The sequence below is a fragment of the Haemaphysalis longicornis genome, unplaced genomic scaffold (genome assembly GCF_048455015.1).
Source record: "Haemaphysalis longicornis isolate Haplotype H1 unplaced genomic scaffold, Haemaphysalis longicornis Haplotype H1 scaffold_5, whole genome shotgun sequence".
In the NCBI taxonomy this organism is placed as follows: Eukaryota; Metazoa; Arthropoda; class Arachnida; order Ixodida; family Ixodidae; genus Haemaphysalis; species Haemaphysalis longicornis.
Genome location: NW_027526385.1, coordinates 147,760,025 through 147,774,670, shown reverse-complemented (window position 1 = coordinate 147,774,670; position 14,646 = coordinate 147,760,025). Strand labels below are relative to the sequence as shown.

The following is a 14,646-nucleotide window of genomic DNA, read 5'->3' as shown; positions in this document are numbered from 1 at the left end:
CGTCGCAATAACTTCTCACATTGACCTCGTCGGTAAACCGGTATCCACACCCAAACGTGTTAGCCCGGTCAGTACGTGACTTCACGGTGCCGGACGTCATGCCGCTGGGCATCGAGGGCTTGCTGGTATTGAATGTGCTGGCGTGCTAGTTGGCGTGAGGCTTCTGCACGCTGAGGGTTTTCTTCCACGTTTTTGTAACATTTGCTCGCGCTTCTGGAAGTACCATCGAATCGAGCGTAGTTATAATATCTCTACCGTGGACTAAGCGGAAAGTGGAGAAACGCGAGTTTCCTGCGTCGCGGTGTCATATGTTAATGTTACATACGGAAGCATGCTATCCCAGTGCCGGTGGTCTACGTCGACGCACATAAAAGCATATCGGCTATCGTCTTGTTTACCCGTACAGTGAGTCCGTTTGCCTGAGGATGGTAAGCCGTTGTTGAAAAGTTGAATTTTGAAACGTTCGGCACAAAGCGTTTATAATGCGCGCTCAGACCCCAAAAAGGGCGAACAGCGCTTTTGTCTGATGGAACTGCAATAACACATACGGCGGCTGTCTTTTCAGGATCAGGACGGATACATTGGACACTAATAACGTAGCCTCAAGATGTCAGTCCTTTTTAGGCAAAGTATCATTTCTATAGTTTGAGGGAGAGTTGGGCCGAGCGGATAGCTTCAAGAAGTGCATGAAGACGCTCCAAGCGGTCTTAGAATGTTTCAAAAAATACTACAACGTTGTTTAGGTAGACAAGGCATGACTGCCATATCAGTCCGGATAAAACAGTGTCCATCATTCATTAGAGCGTGGCGGGAGTTGAAGACAAACCGAACGAAGCACTAGTTTATTTTATAATGTCCACATGTAGTAACAAGGGCCGTTTTTACTCGATCCCGTTTATCTGCTTCTGTTTACCAGTACCACAGCGCAGGTCAATCCAGGAGAAACATTTAGCATGACGGAGTCGATCTAAAGAGTAATAATTGAACGGAAGTGGGTACTCGCCTTTTTTGTCACTTTGTTAAGCTTCCTATATTCCACGCAAAAACGAAGAGTACCATCTTTCTTTGCGACGAGGAGCACGGGTGATGCCCCCGGCCTAGTTGATGGTTGTATGACGTCGTCTTTGAGCATTTCTTTTACTTGGCTACGAATACTACCGCGCTTCTTTGCCGAAACGCAGTAAAAACGCCGGAGAATGGGTTGCTCGTTGTCGTCGATTATGATGCGATGTTTCCCTAAGGTAGTCTGCCGCACTTTTGACTACATAGCAAAACAGTCGCTGAGAGAGTATATTATCTTGAGAAGCTCCTGCTGTTTTGTCGCGGTTAGTTTAGCGTTTACGTCGATTTTTGTGTTTCTTCCCAGTTCTTTCGACATGGGCGACTGGACTAAACTGTGTAGCTTGGCGCCTTTGCTGACCTCTTCGAAGCAGGCAACTGCTGTATTGCGTAGTAGATCGTGATTCTGCGCACTGAAATTTGTTCGCAGTATTTCGGTTCGCCGTTGATTGAGGCCAACCGGACCTCGGGTGGCACAGACTTGCCTAGCCAGGAGTAGAGAGACATTACGCTCTTGGACGCCACCACTGAATGAGAATGGCTGACATTGGACGCTGAAAACATGCTCGGTTGGAGCTGTAGCGAACGTCGGCTTCGCTGATGCGTAGCGCCGGTCTACGTTGGTCGCTCGCTCTCGTCGTACAATGTCCGTGTTGTGGAAAATGTGACAACCAGCTCCCGCAAATTAATCACAGCCCCGTACTCCCGCAGAAAGTTCAACCTAAGTATAAATTTCCTCGAACACTCACGCAGCGTAATGAAGGAACCATGAAAGGTCACACCACAAATCTGAACCGTTGCTGTGCACGCACCCATCCGTGCCAGGAGGTGACCGTCCGCTGAGCGAATAGGAGACCAATACCTTGGAGTTGTCACTTTTTGAAGCTGTGCCGCGAGTGAACAATTTATAACTCAGTAATCAGCGCCAGTGTCCACCAGAGTGGTTACTGGGTGATTATCGATGAGCACAGGAATGTCAAAGGAATATTTTTACTGTCTCCAGAACACTTCATAGGTGTAGGTTGCTATGGCGGTCGCCGTCGCGTCGATGGACGCACTTCATTTCGTTAGGCAGCGGCCTCGCCCGCGGGAGTCGCTGGCTTTGGTTCCCTACGTGGGCTGGGGGTCTTGTTTCGTGTCTGGTCCGTAGACAGAGGATGGCTGGGCGATGATGAGCGGGAAAGTGACGAAGATGTTGGCTGATGCGTAGTTCGCGGAGTGGACGGTAGTTCATGGGCGGATAGATACCCCGAAATTTCGGGTGGCCATTCCCCATAGCGCGGTCGCGGCGCATCCCGTGCAAACCCGCAGAGCAATATTCGGCAATAAGGGCAGTGGCAGAGTACATGACCAGCTTCTCCACAGTGATAGCAGAGTGGCCTGCTGTCAGGCGTGCGCCACACAGATGCTTTTCGTTCCGGCCGCCTTGGTTCTAACGCGCCACCGGGTTCATGGAGCGCTGAAAATGGCTGTGCAGCGGCAGGTGGTAGCAAAGGAGCCAAAAAGGCAGGAGAGCGCGGAACAGCCGTGTATGGTGGAAGAATACGTTGCACAGGAGCCGGAATTCGAAGCATGTCGGTGCAAGGCGGTACTGAACGCTCGGCAGAACACTCGACTCGGGTAGTGTTGCGGGTCCCACTGCACACCAAACTCCATCAAGGATGACTTCTCCGATGGTGGCAACAGTTGGCCGATGGTGAACCCCCTGCACGAGCTGCAGTTTCTCGCGGATCATGCTTCGCACAAATTCCCGGTGGGCCCTCACGTCGTAAAAGGGCGATTTAAAAGCGGCAAAGTTCACCTGGAGCCCGTTATGCGTTTCGCATCGCTGCAGTGAGCGCTCCATTGTTGACGCTTCGCGCACAAACTAGGCTACCGTCGTTGCTGGGCTCCGTACACGTCCTGTTGCTTCGTTCATGGTTGGGTCAGCACGCCTAGACAAGAGCGACATGTTTTCGACAAACATGGCCACGCCCTCATTTCGCTTTTGAGCCCTAGACCGGAGAGCACATCCCGCCTTCTCATTTCTCCCGTTTTTGCCGTAGGTGTCAAGCAACTGGCGCTGAAACTCTTGCCAGCTTGTCAAGGAGTACTCGTGGGCCTCAAACCACATCCTAGCTGGGTCTTCCTGGGAAAAGTAAGCACTGCGGAGCTTTCGCACGTCGTGCCACCCATTGAATGCGGCTACGTGTTCAAAAAATTCCAGGCAATCTTCAACGTCTACGAAGGCGTATCCGTGAAATGACCGCGGCGTGCGTTCTGTGCGAAAAACTAGCGGTGAGGACGCCGCGCTGCACTGACCGGCGTCGCTTGCTGTAGCGGTCATCATGGCGCTTCTACTTGTAGCCAGAAGGCCGAACTCGTGCTCAAGGCCTCGCAGACGCCGGCTGCTCTTATGGACGGGTGTAGTATTCACGCAGTCAAAACCAGCAGGGCGAAATTATTCAGGAATAATGGGCTGTACCACGCACCCTCCCCAAAATTGTCACGACTGGATGGAAATAAATGAATTTCATAGGCACATCAGTGCCAGGAGGAACACAGTACTACAGAGAGCACAGCTACTCAAAACTCAGGACCGAACGGAAATCTGGCTCCTCGAGCTTGTCTTCTTCCTCGACCGTGTGTACCATGAAACATACCCAAGTTTCGAGATTGCAAGATGATGTCTCCACAATGTGTTTATACGATACAATCACTGTGTAAATATTCATCAGCACGTAGTGACCACTATGGTCATAATGACCCACTCACGCCTGCTACATCAAACGCGGCTGGCAAAGGGAATCGCCGATACCTGCAAACGTGCAAAGCTGTGCCACATTTCGTCTGCCCTTTCAGCCTGGTGCTCGCTTCGCCTTGTTGTTACTTGCCTATTGCCACCTATAGGCAGTAGTCCCACTACGAGAGCTACACCACACAGAAGGAAGGAACTAGAGGATACAAACGTTGAGAGCGCTGTAGAACAATGTCGGTCTTTCCCCAATCTCACTGGCTATCTTAACGGGTGCATGCTTCCTGGGTGGTGAAGTAGAGATCTAGGCGGCAAGTCACTATAATCTAGCGGAATAGAATAAACACCCGCGCTGCCTACAATAGCTCCGCGCTCACGAAAGAATCGAGTATTTTGGCCCGTACCACATTCCCTTGCCATCCACAACAATCAGAGATATGGGATGCATGCGTCAGTGTGCATTGAAATAGATGGTCGGGGGTAGCAGGTGGCTCATCACACATGCAAACACACAGAAACACACAGACAAGCACATACAAAAAACACACGCGCACTCACGCCCTCAAGAATGTTTAATCAATTCGGAAGGCCAGCAAGTATGTTCCCATGCTTTATCGAGAGCGTTTCGGCGTTAAACTTTCTAGTAGAGGTGAAATTGTTAACAGCCGCTTCAGCTGGCCACGTAATTATGCAGCGAAAGGATGCACCAGCAATAGTATATTTTACATGCGGAATTGTTTGCAAAGGCACACAACATTACGGTAGGCAATAACATGACCGTTGTATTATTGCTGCATTACTGAAAACCAGCCCTAACTCACCAGTGTATCAATAATGGCACTGATAGGAAGGAAGTGCCTCGAGGTGTCGATCAAGAGGCCACGGTGAGGGAACCTCGGTTTGTCATACACCACTGTCTCTTTTACGGCGAACTGGGGAAAAAGCATACATTAAGTACTGTTATTTATTACGCGATGCACCAGGCGTAAATGGGTAAATGCCACTTCCATTTTTTTGATAAACACACGCAGAAGTGCCTATTTTATCATCTTAAGGGGTATCGAGGAAAAAAAGAGAACGAAGGCGCATGTCCTAAGTGGTAGCCTCCAACTTCGAAAATTAACCGTCATTTTCCTAGTCAGAGCAGGGTGGTTAGTACTTTATCGGCTTTTCTTTCTCAGTCAAGGCCGCTTTTGCAGAAAATAAGTACAGAATGCAACAGGCCATAGTGACCTTTTTCTGCAGATCCAAATACTCCTAATGAACTGAATTCTTGAGGTACAAAAGTGTACTTTTGTCAGTAAGACTCCTTTCTTCCTCTTAAATTAGTCATTTGTTGAAAAAGTAGAAAAATAACGGTTGTTTGTATTGAAGCTAATTAGAAAAAAAATAAAAAATTTCTTCTGTAGGCCAGGATCTCCATTTGCGCTTGCTGATATATTGTAATTGTAAAATCTAAATGCCTGTTAGTTTGGTCACTGCGGAATGAATTGTGGATTTATTGATTACATCCCTGTTAGACAATTTTGTGGCAGACTCAATTACTGAGTCATGCCTTCCCTTCGGGTCCTTAGTTTGAAAGAGATGTGGTGCGTTTATACAAACCATAATGGCATCGAACGGGTACAGAAGCTGGCTGAAGGATTCCAGTCCCCTCAAAACTCCCCAGACGGACGGCGCCCACAACAATGCTTCTGACTTCTTCAGAATAAGCTTATCTAAAAGAGAATGAAATTGCAATGCTTCAGTTTGTAGTTGTAAAAAAGTGCGTACGAGCCCCTGTAATCATCAATGTAAACCACACAGAAGCTGCCAGAAACCTTTAGTACCCGCATGCTGACTTCAACGCAACATTTACCATAAAAATGGCCTTCTGCAGCATTCCTGCATTTCCCCAGATATTTGCTCAGAGCCGGTGGACATCTGGGCACCAGTTCATATCAGGAAACAAGACACTTTTAAATAATTTCTTTAGGGTTTGCTCTTCGCTGCTCGGCTTCTGAAATATTGCTGGGGCACTTAAGCCTTCTTACGGGCTCCGAAGGCAAAGGTGTTGGCTTCCCTTTGCGACAATCATATAAAAAAGATTTTTACTCCTACGCTGCGTTTCTGGCCTTTTGTTTCCTTTTTTGTTCTATCGTCTTTCGCACCACTTTCACAGGCAAACTGTCAGCTCTTCATAGCGCAGCTTCTGCAGAACCATGGTTCTCTACAGCGGGGGTGCACCGGCCCTACAGCGTCCATTACATCAGTGACGTGCACGCTGGCAACATGCTGAGTTGGCGCAGTGGTGTAGCACTAACCAAATTTCTGGTCACTCAAGATAAATGTCATACGCAATCCACTTTGCTGTTATTTATTCTCTGAAACCGGGTCATTTTCTACCCCGGACAAACATAATGGCGGTTTAGACAAAATGTAGCACTTACGGTTTCTTCCCTTAAAACGCATGTAGGGGTCTTTCGTGTGCCATGACGTTCATATCCTGTCTATACCTCGCGGTTCAATTTGTCCCACTGCTTAGGATTTTGTCATCCGACACCGTACCACAATTATTTGGTTCAGTTTAGAAAGAGAGCAAAAGTTTTATGGTGGGGGCTTCTCCGAAACATCTGTGTAGCTCCCGCTTACTGTTCCGGAGACCGAACAAAACAATACTAACGGGATGTATTACCTTCACTCGTAATTAGATCCCCAACCTGCAAACGATGGTGTTTCTATATCAAAGTTGGACACAAACCCTCTTAACTTGTTCGCACTGCGAATACGCGGCCGGTCGGCAGGATGCCCGGCACGTACTGAAAACCACGCGCTCCACTTTTGATATTTCAATTTATCACGATCGTACGTCAAACCGCATGGTAAGTTCACATAATTCTGTAGGCGAAGGTCACTGGCCCAGTAAAAAGTATATATGACGTTGCGGGAGCACCCTGGCGGCCTTGTTTAAAACGTCGCATTTTTAAGTGGTGGTAATTTTGTGACGCATTTAGTGCAACTCGAACGCTTGTACCAGTCAGTAATGTTGATTGCGTGCGGTGTTGTCGGGGCAAACTCCTTTCAAAGCGTGGCAATATCTCTCGCCCTGTTGTTAGTATTTTGAAGTTATCCAGGTTTAACTTGTGCCTAGTTTTATTCTCAAGTTACCCGTCGAACTTGGAGACCGTGCTCCTGTAATTACTTTTGATCCTTTTATATCCTCCGAGGTAAGTGTGTGACAGAACGTAATCTATAATACGAGCTATGATGATAACTCTCAAAGTTATTTGGTCGTTCCAGCGTCTCAATGTAATACAAGTTCTTTAGGCAGGGTTTTGATAAAGCAGCAGCCGCAGCAGTTTTCAGCAACAATACTGATTACGTAAACGCCCTGTGTTGACAACAGGTAGGAAACTTGTACTTTTGAATTTAGGGCTGAAAATAACGAATTATGGCAACAAGCATGTAGAACTCGGCCGAGACTGTCGTCTTAGCCAACCTCTGTGCATTGTTTTAACGAAATCTAGATCAGACAGAAACCTGCAGACCTTAGCGATAAAGTTGGCCTTACAGCAACGCGTTTTGATATGCGTACCCCTACACAAGCCACTCGGGGGATAGCGGTGTGCATCTCCGCTCCAGAGCGCAACCTCACCTCTTCTCCAACATTAGGAGAACTAATAGATAAACTTAAAAATTAAAGCCTAGAAGTACAGGCTTCACTGATCAACTATGTTTATTCGCTTACGCGAACATCCCATGCCTATAAACGCAGCAAGCGAAATCACGAGCGTATTTGGGGTGTCTAGCGGACGGCCGCTGGCGCGTGGGTTCAAGTCCTCGTGCTGTACGGCTGAGCGCTGTCAAAGCGCAAGACTTTTATGTGCAGAGTAATTTAGGGGCTCGCCTTTTCCTTGTACCTCTCTCACGGGACCCAAATACACCCGCACGGCGTACCTTCATGGCGGCTGCTGTCGCGGCGGAACCCAGAGGCTTCGAAAGCCAAGTGGCTTGTATAATCATAAGCGTTCGAATCTCGCAAACCACTGGCGCTTGTGATACATCTCCCCGTTGTTCAGCGCAAATAAAACTGCAGGTACATTTGAGGCAAAATAGACCAGTGTGACGAATCGAAAAAATACCGGTTCGGTTAGAGTTCTGGTTCAGGCGAAATCATTTCGTTCCGGTTCAGTTCCAGTTTGACAAAATCACGTACCGAACCGGTTCGCGAACCGGTTCGCGAACTGGTTCGATTAGTTGAAATATAACTGAAATTAAAAAAATAACATATAGTGGTTTAAAACGACAGTCAAATCAAAATACAAACAAAAATTCAAAATTCTGCTGTTTCCCACGGGCAGGGGCGCAATTGCAAACCAACCATTAAACAATTCCGAGATATTAGAAAAACATATGAAGTGGCAACGATTTATCACCTACTTTGTCGCCCAGACTTTATCTTGTCCTAGCGACTATTCATAAAGCCACCGGCAAGGGATATGACGGTGGGATATATTTTCTGCCCTTTCCTTTTTTGTTGAAATCGCAATCGTCCCTATGAATCGCCCATCACGCTAACCCTGAAGCCTTAAATTTAGGCCTGCGTACTGGCGCATTCAAATACCAGCGCTTACTACCAGTAGCGCGCATGTTTTTTTTAATTTGTAACAAAATAGAAAAATCCTACAACAGGTACATAAATCCTACAAATGAATTAGATTATTTGGTCACCCTGAGTAATTCGTTAGGTGTCACCTCATCGAATGTGTTACCCACATTCGAAGGGCAAAGTCGTTTTAGAAGTAAAGTCTGTTAAAAGTAAGCTTTAGTTAACGCTCAGTCCCTGCATTATTGCTCTGACCACTGTAATTCCTTTTTTAATAGCTATACCCGATGTGTGCATTACAATCAGTATGTCCTCGCACCGCCTGACCCCCGAACATCGTTCCGTGAGCTACATTGCGGAATCTTATAACAGATTCTGCAGTTACAAAATGAAAGGGAAATTTGACTTGCGGAGCATGAGATGGGACTTTTTTGGGTAGACGCTCTTTAATTCGTCCACAGCGGTACTCCCCTCCGGAACGAGTAGCAGTACAAGTAATGTAGCGAGTTGGGCAGTCAGTAAAAGTGCACTTTCGAAAAAAAGCAGAACTGACAGAGACAAAACTGCATCAGCAGCAAACGCCTTAGCCACTGAGTAGCTCATGTGGTCACAGTTGTCAAGTATTAACAATTTGCAGATGTCGGACCTTTTAATAAAATTACCAAATGGAAAAAGTTTGCACGCATCGTGTGTGGGCTTTCGCTGTTGCGCAGTGGAGCACTCCTGCAGCCTGATTGCTCCAATCAAGTCGCAGCTAGGGAAGGGCAAAGTCGTTTTATATACCCTGCAAGCTACCGAGAATGACATTTCGTTTAGCCAGCTTGGACTACGCTCGCGCTTCCAGCAGCCGCAGACCGTTGCTACACTGGTGCTCATTTATTTCTCCTGTTGTTACATGGAGTGTGATAGTGTTCAGTTGTCTGGACGGGAAAGTGCGCGAGCGGGTACGAAGTTGATTGTACGTGAAAGAAAAAAAGGCGTGAATTGCATTGACTGTGCAATATCCACAACGGAGGGTGGAACCGTTTTGGAATGAACCGGCAACCGTTATTTCTTTCTTCGGTTTAGTTCCGGTTCGGGTTCAGCATGCTCAAAAAATAAAGGTTCGGGTTCAGGGTCAGTTCCGGTAAAAATACCGGTTCAGTTCCGGTTTTCAGTTCAGTTCGGTTCCGGTTTGACACCCTAAAATATACGTATTGAACTGGGAGAACCGGCGTTCATTTAGTTAGTAATTCTCGTGGGCTTGGATTTTACGTAAGCGAAAAGAAAAAGTGGCAGTGCAACGCCGGCACGTGCGGGAGCAAGCCGGAAGAAAGCACACAAAAAAAATTCCCGCGCCTTCCAAAGAGGGGAACACGAGTAAATGCAGAGCATTGGGGGCCGTTAACGCCGCGTAAAGTCGCGTTAGGGTGGGTAGTTGGGTCGTAGTTGCGTTGGTGTTGGTTTGGGGTAGAGAGAGGGGAGTAAAGTCGCGTTAGGGTGGAGCGAGCGTCAACCAAGGAAGGAAGTAGTAGTAGTAGTGCCACTTTATTTTACACTGGGTTCAGGGTAGGGGGGTTGCGGAGGCCCAAAGGGCCCCGCGACGTCCAGGGCTCCGTCCGTGACGACTTCTTGCGTTGCGAGGTCAGAGCTCCCCAGAGCCTGCTCCCAGTGAGGAAAGGAGGGGAAAGGGGGGAAGGGGTCGTGCGGACACTCACAGAGCGAGTGGAAGAGAGTGTCCAGCGCGCCACATGAGGGGCAGTGAGGGGAGGTGAATTGGTGTGGGTGAGTGTGCACAAGGAGAGTGCGGTGTGGGAAGGTGCGGGTTTGTAAGAGCCGCCACATGTGCGCTGCGGGCGGAGTAAGTGAAGGGTGCGGGGGAGGAGCAACGCAGTGACTGAAGCAACTGAAGCAGGAGCGACCGCTAGCCGCTTTATATTTGCAGCGCGCGCAGTAGAGGAGAGCAGTACGGGGGGGAGAGCGTGCATGCGCAAGCAGCGCGCGCCCTTCCACGCCCCACCGCACTGCTATCACGCACCTGTTACGCCGAGACCGCGACGGAGCGAACGGGCTGACTACGACGCATGCGCGCGCCAGCTGCTGTTGAGAGAGAGGAGGGAAGGAGGGGAGGCACACCTGCTGCGGACGCGGAGCTGTGGACGCCGTCCGACGCAGGAATAGGCGAGGCTAAGAAATGCTCTGCATTTAAAAGAACAGAACTCCCGCTGGCGCAGTTTTAGGCATAGGGCGGCCGAGAACTGCGAAGACGGGAAATTTGAATTTCATTGCGGGGTAGCAGTGGGCGGGTAACGTCGCTACAGCCCATTATGGCGAATCACTGCTCTGCACTTCTGACAACTTTCACATTAGGGTGAACGGCTTTAATTTGTTCCGGGCTCCACCTACGCCCAATAGCGCTTGGGGTAGTTGTAACTGACCTGAAGCCTCCTACATGTCATCTATTTTTAGCTGACGTTTTTGAATTTTCTTTCATTTAAGTATGAATTGCCATTCAAATTAGCCATTAGAATATATGAATGCGTTGGCTGAAAGCTCCGAAACAGTGATGCAAATGCACCCCCGTACTGGTGCGCCCTCAGGGCACAATGAAAACTTTTTTGCGTGTTATTGTTTGTTTTACGCACCACTTATTTTCTTCCGCTTCTCATTCCGCCCATTCGCTGAAACCGGAACAGGCGGTCATTTTTACTAGCCTTCGGTTGCTACTTCGTGCTGCTATGATAACCCCCGCACAATAACGCCTTTGTGGAAAAGCGTGACGCGACGCGAATTTGTATTCCCCAATGCTAAAAAAAGCTTGGTGGTGTCAGGATTCTATAATTGGGGAGTGGTAAAAATGAAGGCGTTTCATAGCGCGAGACATTCGTAGCACGTGGTTCCGCCGAATGTAGCAAAGGGTTGACCTCACAGGGAAATAATTCAGGGCGCACTGAAGAACCACGCAAGTAACGCTTTCGACTTAAAACAATATATGTGAACCCGCTTGTGTAACGCAATAAATATCACGCACTGGTATTCATTTCGCTGCGAAAATACCTGAACGTTGTTTTATACCGTTATAAATTTTGTAACTTCATCAGAAGAAATATAATAAAATATCGCAAGACATTCCTGAATTTATGTGGATAACTCAAAAAATATTGCGTTTCCTCTAAACTTTTAGCCACTCCAAGCTACAATCTAAGCAGCTTTATTCCCGAAGTGTTCTAATTGTCGAACACATGGGACATTTAGACCACAGCCAATAAAAAGACTGGACCTCGCAAGCATGAGTTCCCTCTCGACTGCACTCTCAAAATGCTGTACCCACGTGCTGATGTAAATTGATTGCCAGAACGTGTTTCACGGATGCCACTCTTGTGTATATTTCGGTGTAGTAATCTTGAAAACACTGTTCACTCAGCGCACGTATATGAGTCACGGATTCCTTCCAGCTTCGCTCAACCTAGAAGATGGAATATACTGGCAAATTTTCGTGTCAATCCCCGTTGGTATGTCAATAAAGCGAGCAACAAAACAGCATAGAAAGATAGGGTGGAGAGAGCGCGTGAAGTGAGCTGCGCTGAAAGGGGCCATGTATGAAAAATAAAAGTCCGGTTTAATAAAAAACTGCTTTGTTGCGATAACAATGATACCAATTTATCGCAAACTTTGAAAAAAATATGGAGGCATCAAGAAAAATGCGTGAAGTGGCGACTGCCTTGCCACTTGCCGGCAACTTTGGTAACGCGATCTACACTACCCTACCACGGACAGTCTTCGCGGGGTGACCAGTTTTGCCCTTGGGCTCTGGAGGTAAAACCACACCCCCTTCTGCAACCTCCCGGCACGGAGCAGCGTCCCGAAAAGGGCGAAAGATAGGCGAGGGGGGAAATCAGATGTGCGTAGGAGCCGTGCGCGGGACCTGGCGGAGGAAAGCAGCAGTAAGCGCACGCCACCAAGGAAGGCTACGAGGCCACGTGCGGCGCAGAACCGTGTTCAATAGAGGGAGACGAACATCTAGCTGTGGTCCCTCATGCAGTGGCGACGCTTAAAAAAAGGCGAAAACGAGGAAAAACGCCACTGTTGCGTACAGATTCGCTACCTTCTAGTCTTGCGCATTAGTGTGAGCTTCCTTCATTTTTTCAATGACGTCACGGTAACTTGTTTGTGCAATTGGCGACCACCGCACTAACCCATCGCTACGACACCTCACTGGACGATTGTACAGGGTTCTCTAGACCCTTTGATGGCATCGCTTAATGCTCTGAAAATTATCTTTTTAGATCCGGACGATATGACGCCACTCCTGTTCGTAGTACGTACCTGTAGCGCGAAATTTGAAAGTTTTCAAAATTTCCTGCGATTCTTTTGTTTAAGAAGGTCTTTCTTGGCTGGAACCGAACTGCGTGAGGTGCTCAAGCTTACCTTTTTACATTTAAACAAGGTTTCATTTTGTCTTCATGGCCACGTTAAGAAAGGAGACAGCTTTATTCGCAACGCTGAAGACGTTGCTAGGGTGACGTCAGATCAAAGCTTCGCTCGCCACCTGTCTTGGTGCAGAGCTGCAAAAGGCGCAAGAAGGCGGAACTAGGGAGTGAAAATTGCGGGACGTCACGCCGAAGGAGGGCTCGGGGCCCAGCTCTGCACAGGGCTGAAAAACTAGAGACAGGTACATTGCGTGCGTAAGTGACCATGACCTAAGTTCACGAGGAAGAGACGAGATGCTTTTATTTCCCGTCGCCCGGTAATACAGCTTTATCTGGGCTGTCCCTGCTTGTTTTTTGTGTTATGCATATTTCGGCCACCTCGGGCCTTTGCAAAGTCGTACATGGTTAACTGTTCAAAAGGCTATAATGATTGAAGAACAAGTCCCGATGAACATGCCATTATGGGGTGTTAGATAACCACATAGTTTAATCAAAGCTTATCATCGAGTTCGCTGTATACTACCTTAATTGAAACAATAAACACGGGCTCAAAAATCTAAAAGCCTTCCAATGGCGCCCTTGTTTCCCGCTGTGTCATGACAAGTGTGTTTACAGGTGGTGCAAGCCACATTTCAAAAAGTTAGTTTTTGAAGTGTTACGTGTACAAATTTTGTTTCTCCGAATCTCCAAAAGAAAAGGAGTAGATATACAATATTTATGACGAACCAGCCAGATTTCTTTTTTCCCCTTAAGTATGTCCCAACAACACACCCGAACCGCAGTTTTAGTGCACACAGCGGAAAATCCATGGATAATATTCCCCATAAAAATATCTGTACTCACATTTCTCCACCATGTCAACATGCGGCATGTGTTCACAGGGGCCGCTCATGCGAATAACCAGCTGATCGACATTCCCTGCAATAGATGCGACGTCTTGTCTTGTGGAGACGAACGGCGGGCGACGGGGTTTCCATTTGGTTGGATCTACGGGGCGTTGTTTCCCCCGGCATCCCCCGAAAAGAAATGCGTTATGGTAGCGACGTAGGGCGTTTTTTACTGCACTGCAGGAACCGCGGTATTCATATTTAAATGTTGCTGGATTTACGAGCAGTATCTTGGAGGTCCAGTTCTGGTGTAAAGGATGGGGCCAGATCCCTCCTAGTTCGGGGGTCACCTGTTAATGAAAAACAGCACGTTAAACATCATCAACGGAGATCAAAAATATCTACATGTTTTGCTTGTTTTTCCAAAAAAAAATCAATGACTTGTCCAAAACTTTGTCTCACGTTTTGTGATAGCCGTGCTAAGCTGGAAGGCCGCAAAGCTAAACAACAGGGAAATGTCGTAGAGTGGAAGTCTGGGCTTGTTGGTTCGCCGTGTTCAGGGAAAAAACAACTGAAAACATGCTACACAAGAGCAGAGGCAAGACAAAAGACAGTCACTGGACTTACAACAAAACTTTATTGGAAGAACTCCCAGGGATACTTAAAAACGACGCAAGTGATGATGGGTGACCCCCTCAGCTCCTTCAAAAACTAAAGATCGCCACCGAACTCTCTCTCACACCGTTGTTATCCTAGGCCGCTTTAAGAAACGCTATCGCTTTATCAGTTCATGCCACCGAGGGCTCACTGACGCATTTCTCTCCTTTTTTCTTGATCGAGAAGGCCTCTACCAGTTCTCGCTCATTCTTCGGAGCACCCCTCCCCACAATGGAAGCATTTTTCAAATCCGGAGTGCACTTGCCCTCACGCACGTGCTGCACCATGCAGGTGACTTCCCGTGCCATTAATGAGGCTCCTAGAGTGCTCGCGCAGGAGGTCGTTAAGACACCGGCCCGTTCGGCCGATGTAAAC

The 14,646-nt window shown here is 47.9% G+C and overlaps 1 protein-coding gene across 1 annotated transcript in view; it reads right to left on the bottom strand.

Moving 5' to 3' along the window:
• LOC144139439 (beta-hexosaminidase subunit beta-like) overlaps positions 1 to 14,646 on the bottom strand; it is a 65,500-nt gene that overhangs the window by 47,611 nt on the left and 3,243 nt on the right. Inside the window, exons 2-4 of the mRNA XM_077671769.1 lie at positions 13,631 to 13,964; positions 5,399 to 5,511; positions 4,615 to 4,725 (exon numbers count right to left, since the gene is read on the bottom strand). Of these exons, the coding sequence (XP_077527895.1) occupies positions 4,615 to 4,725; positions 5,399 to 5,511; positions 13,631 to 13,964 (558 nt within the window). The remainder of the gene's footprint in view (positions 1 to 4,614; positions 4,726 to 5,398; positions 5,512 to 13,630; positions 13,965 to 14,646) is intronic.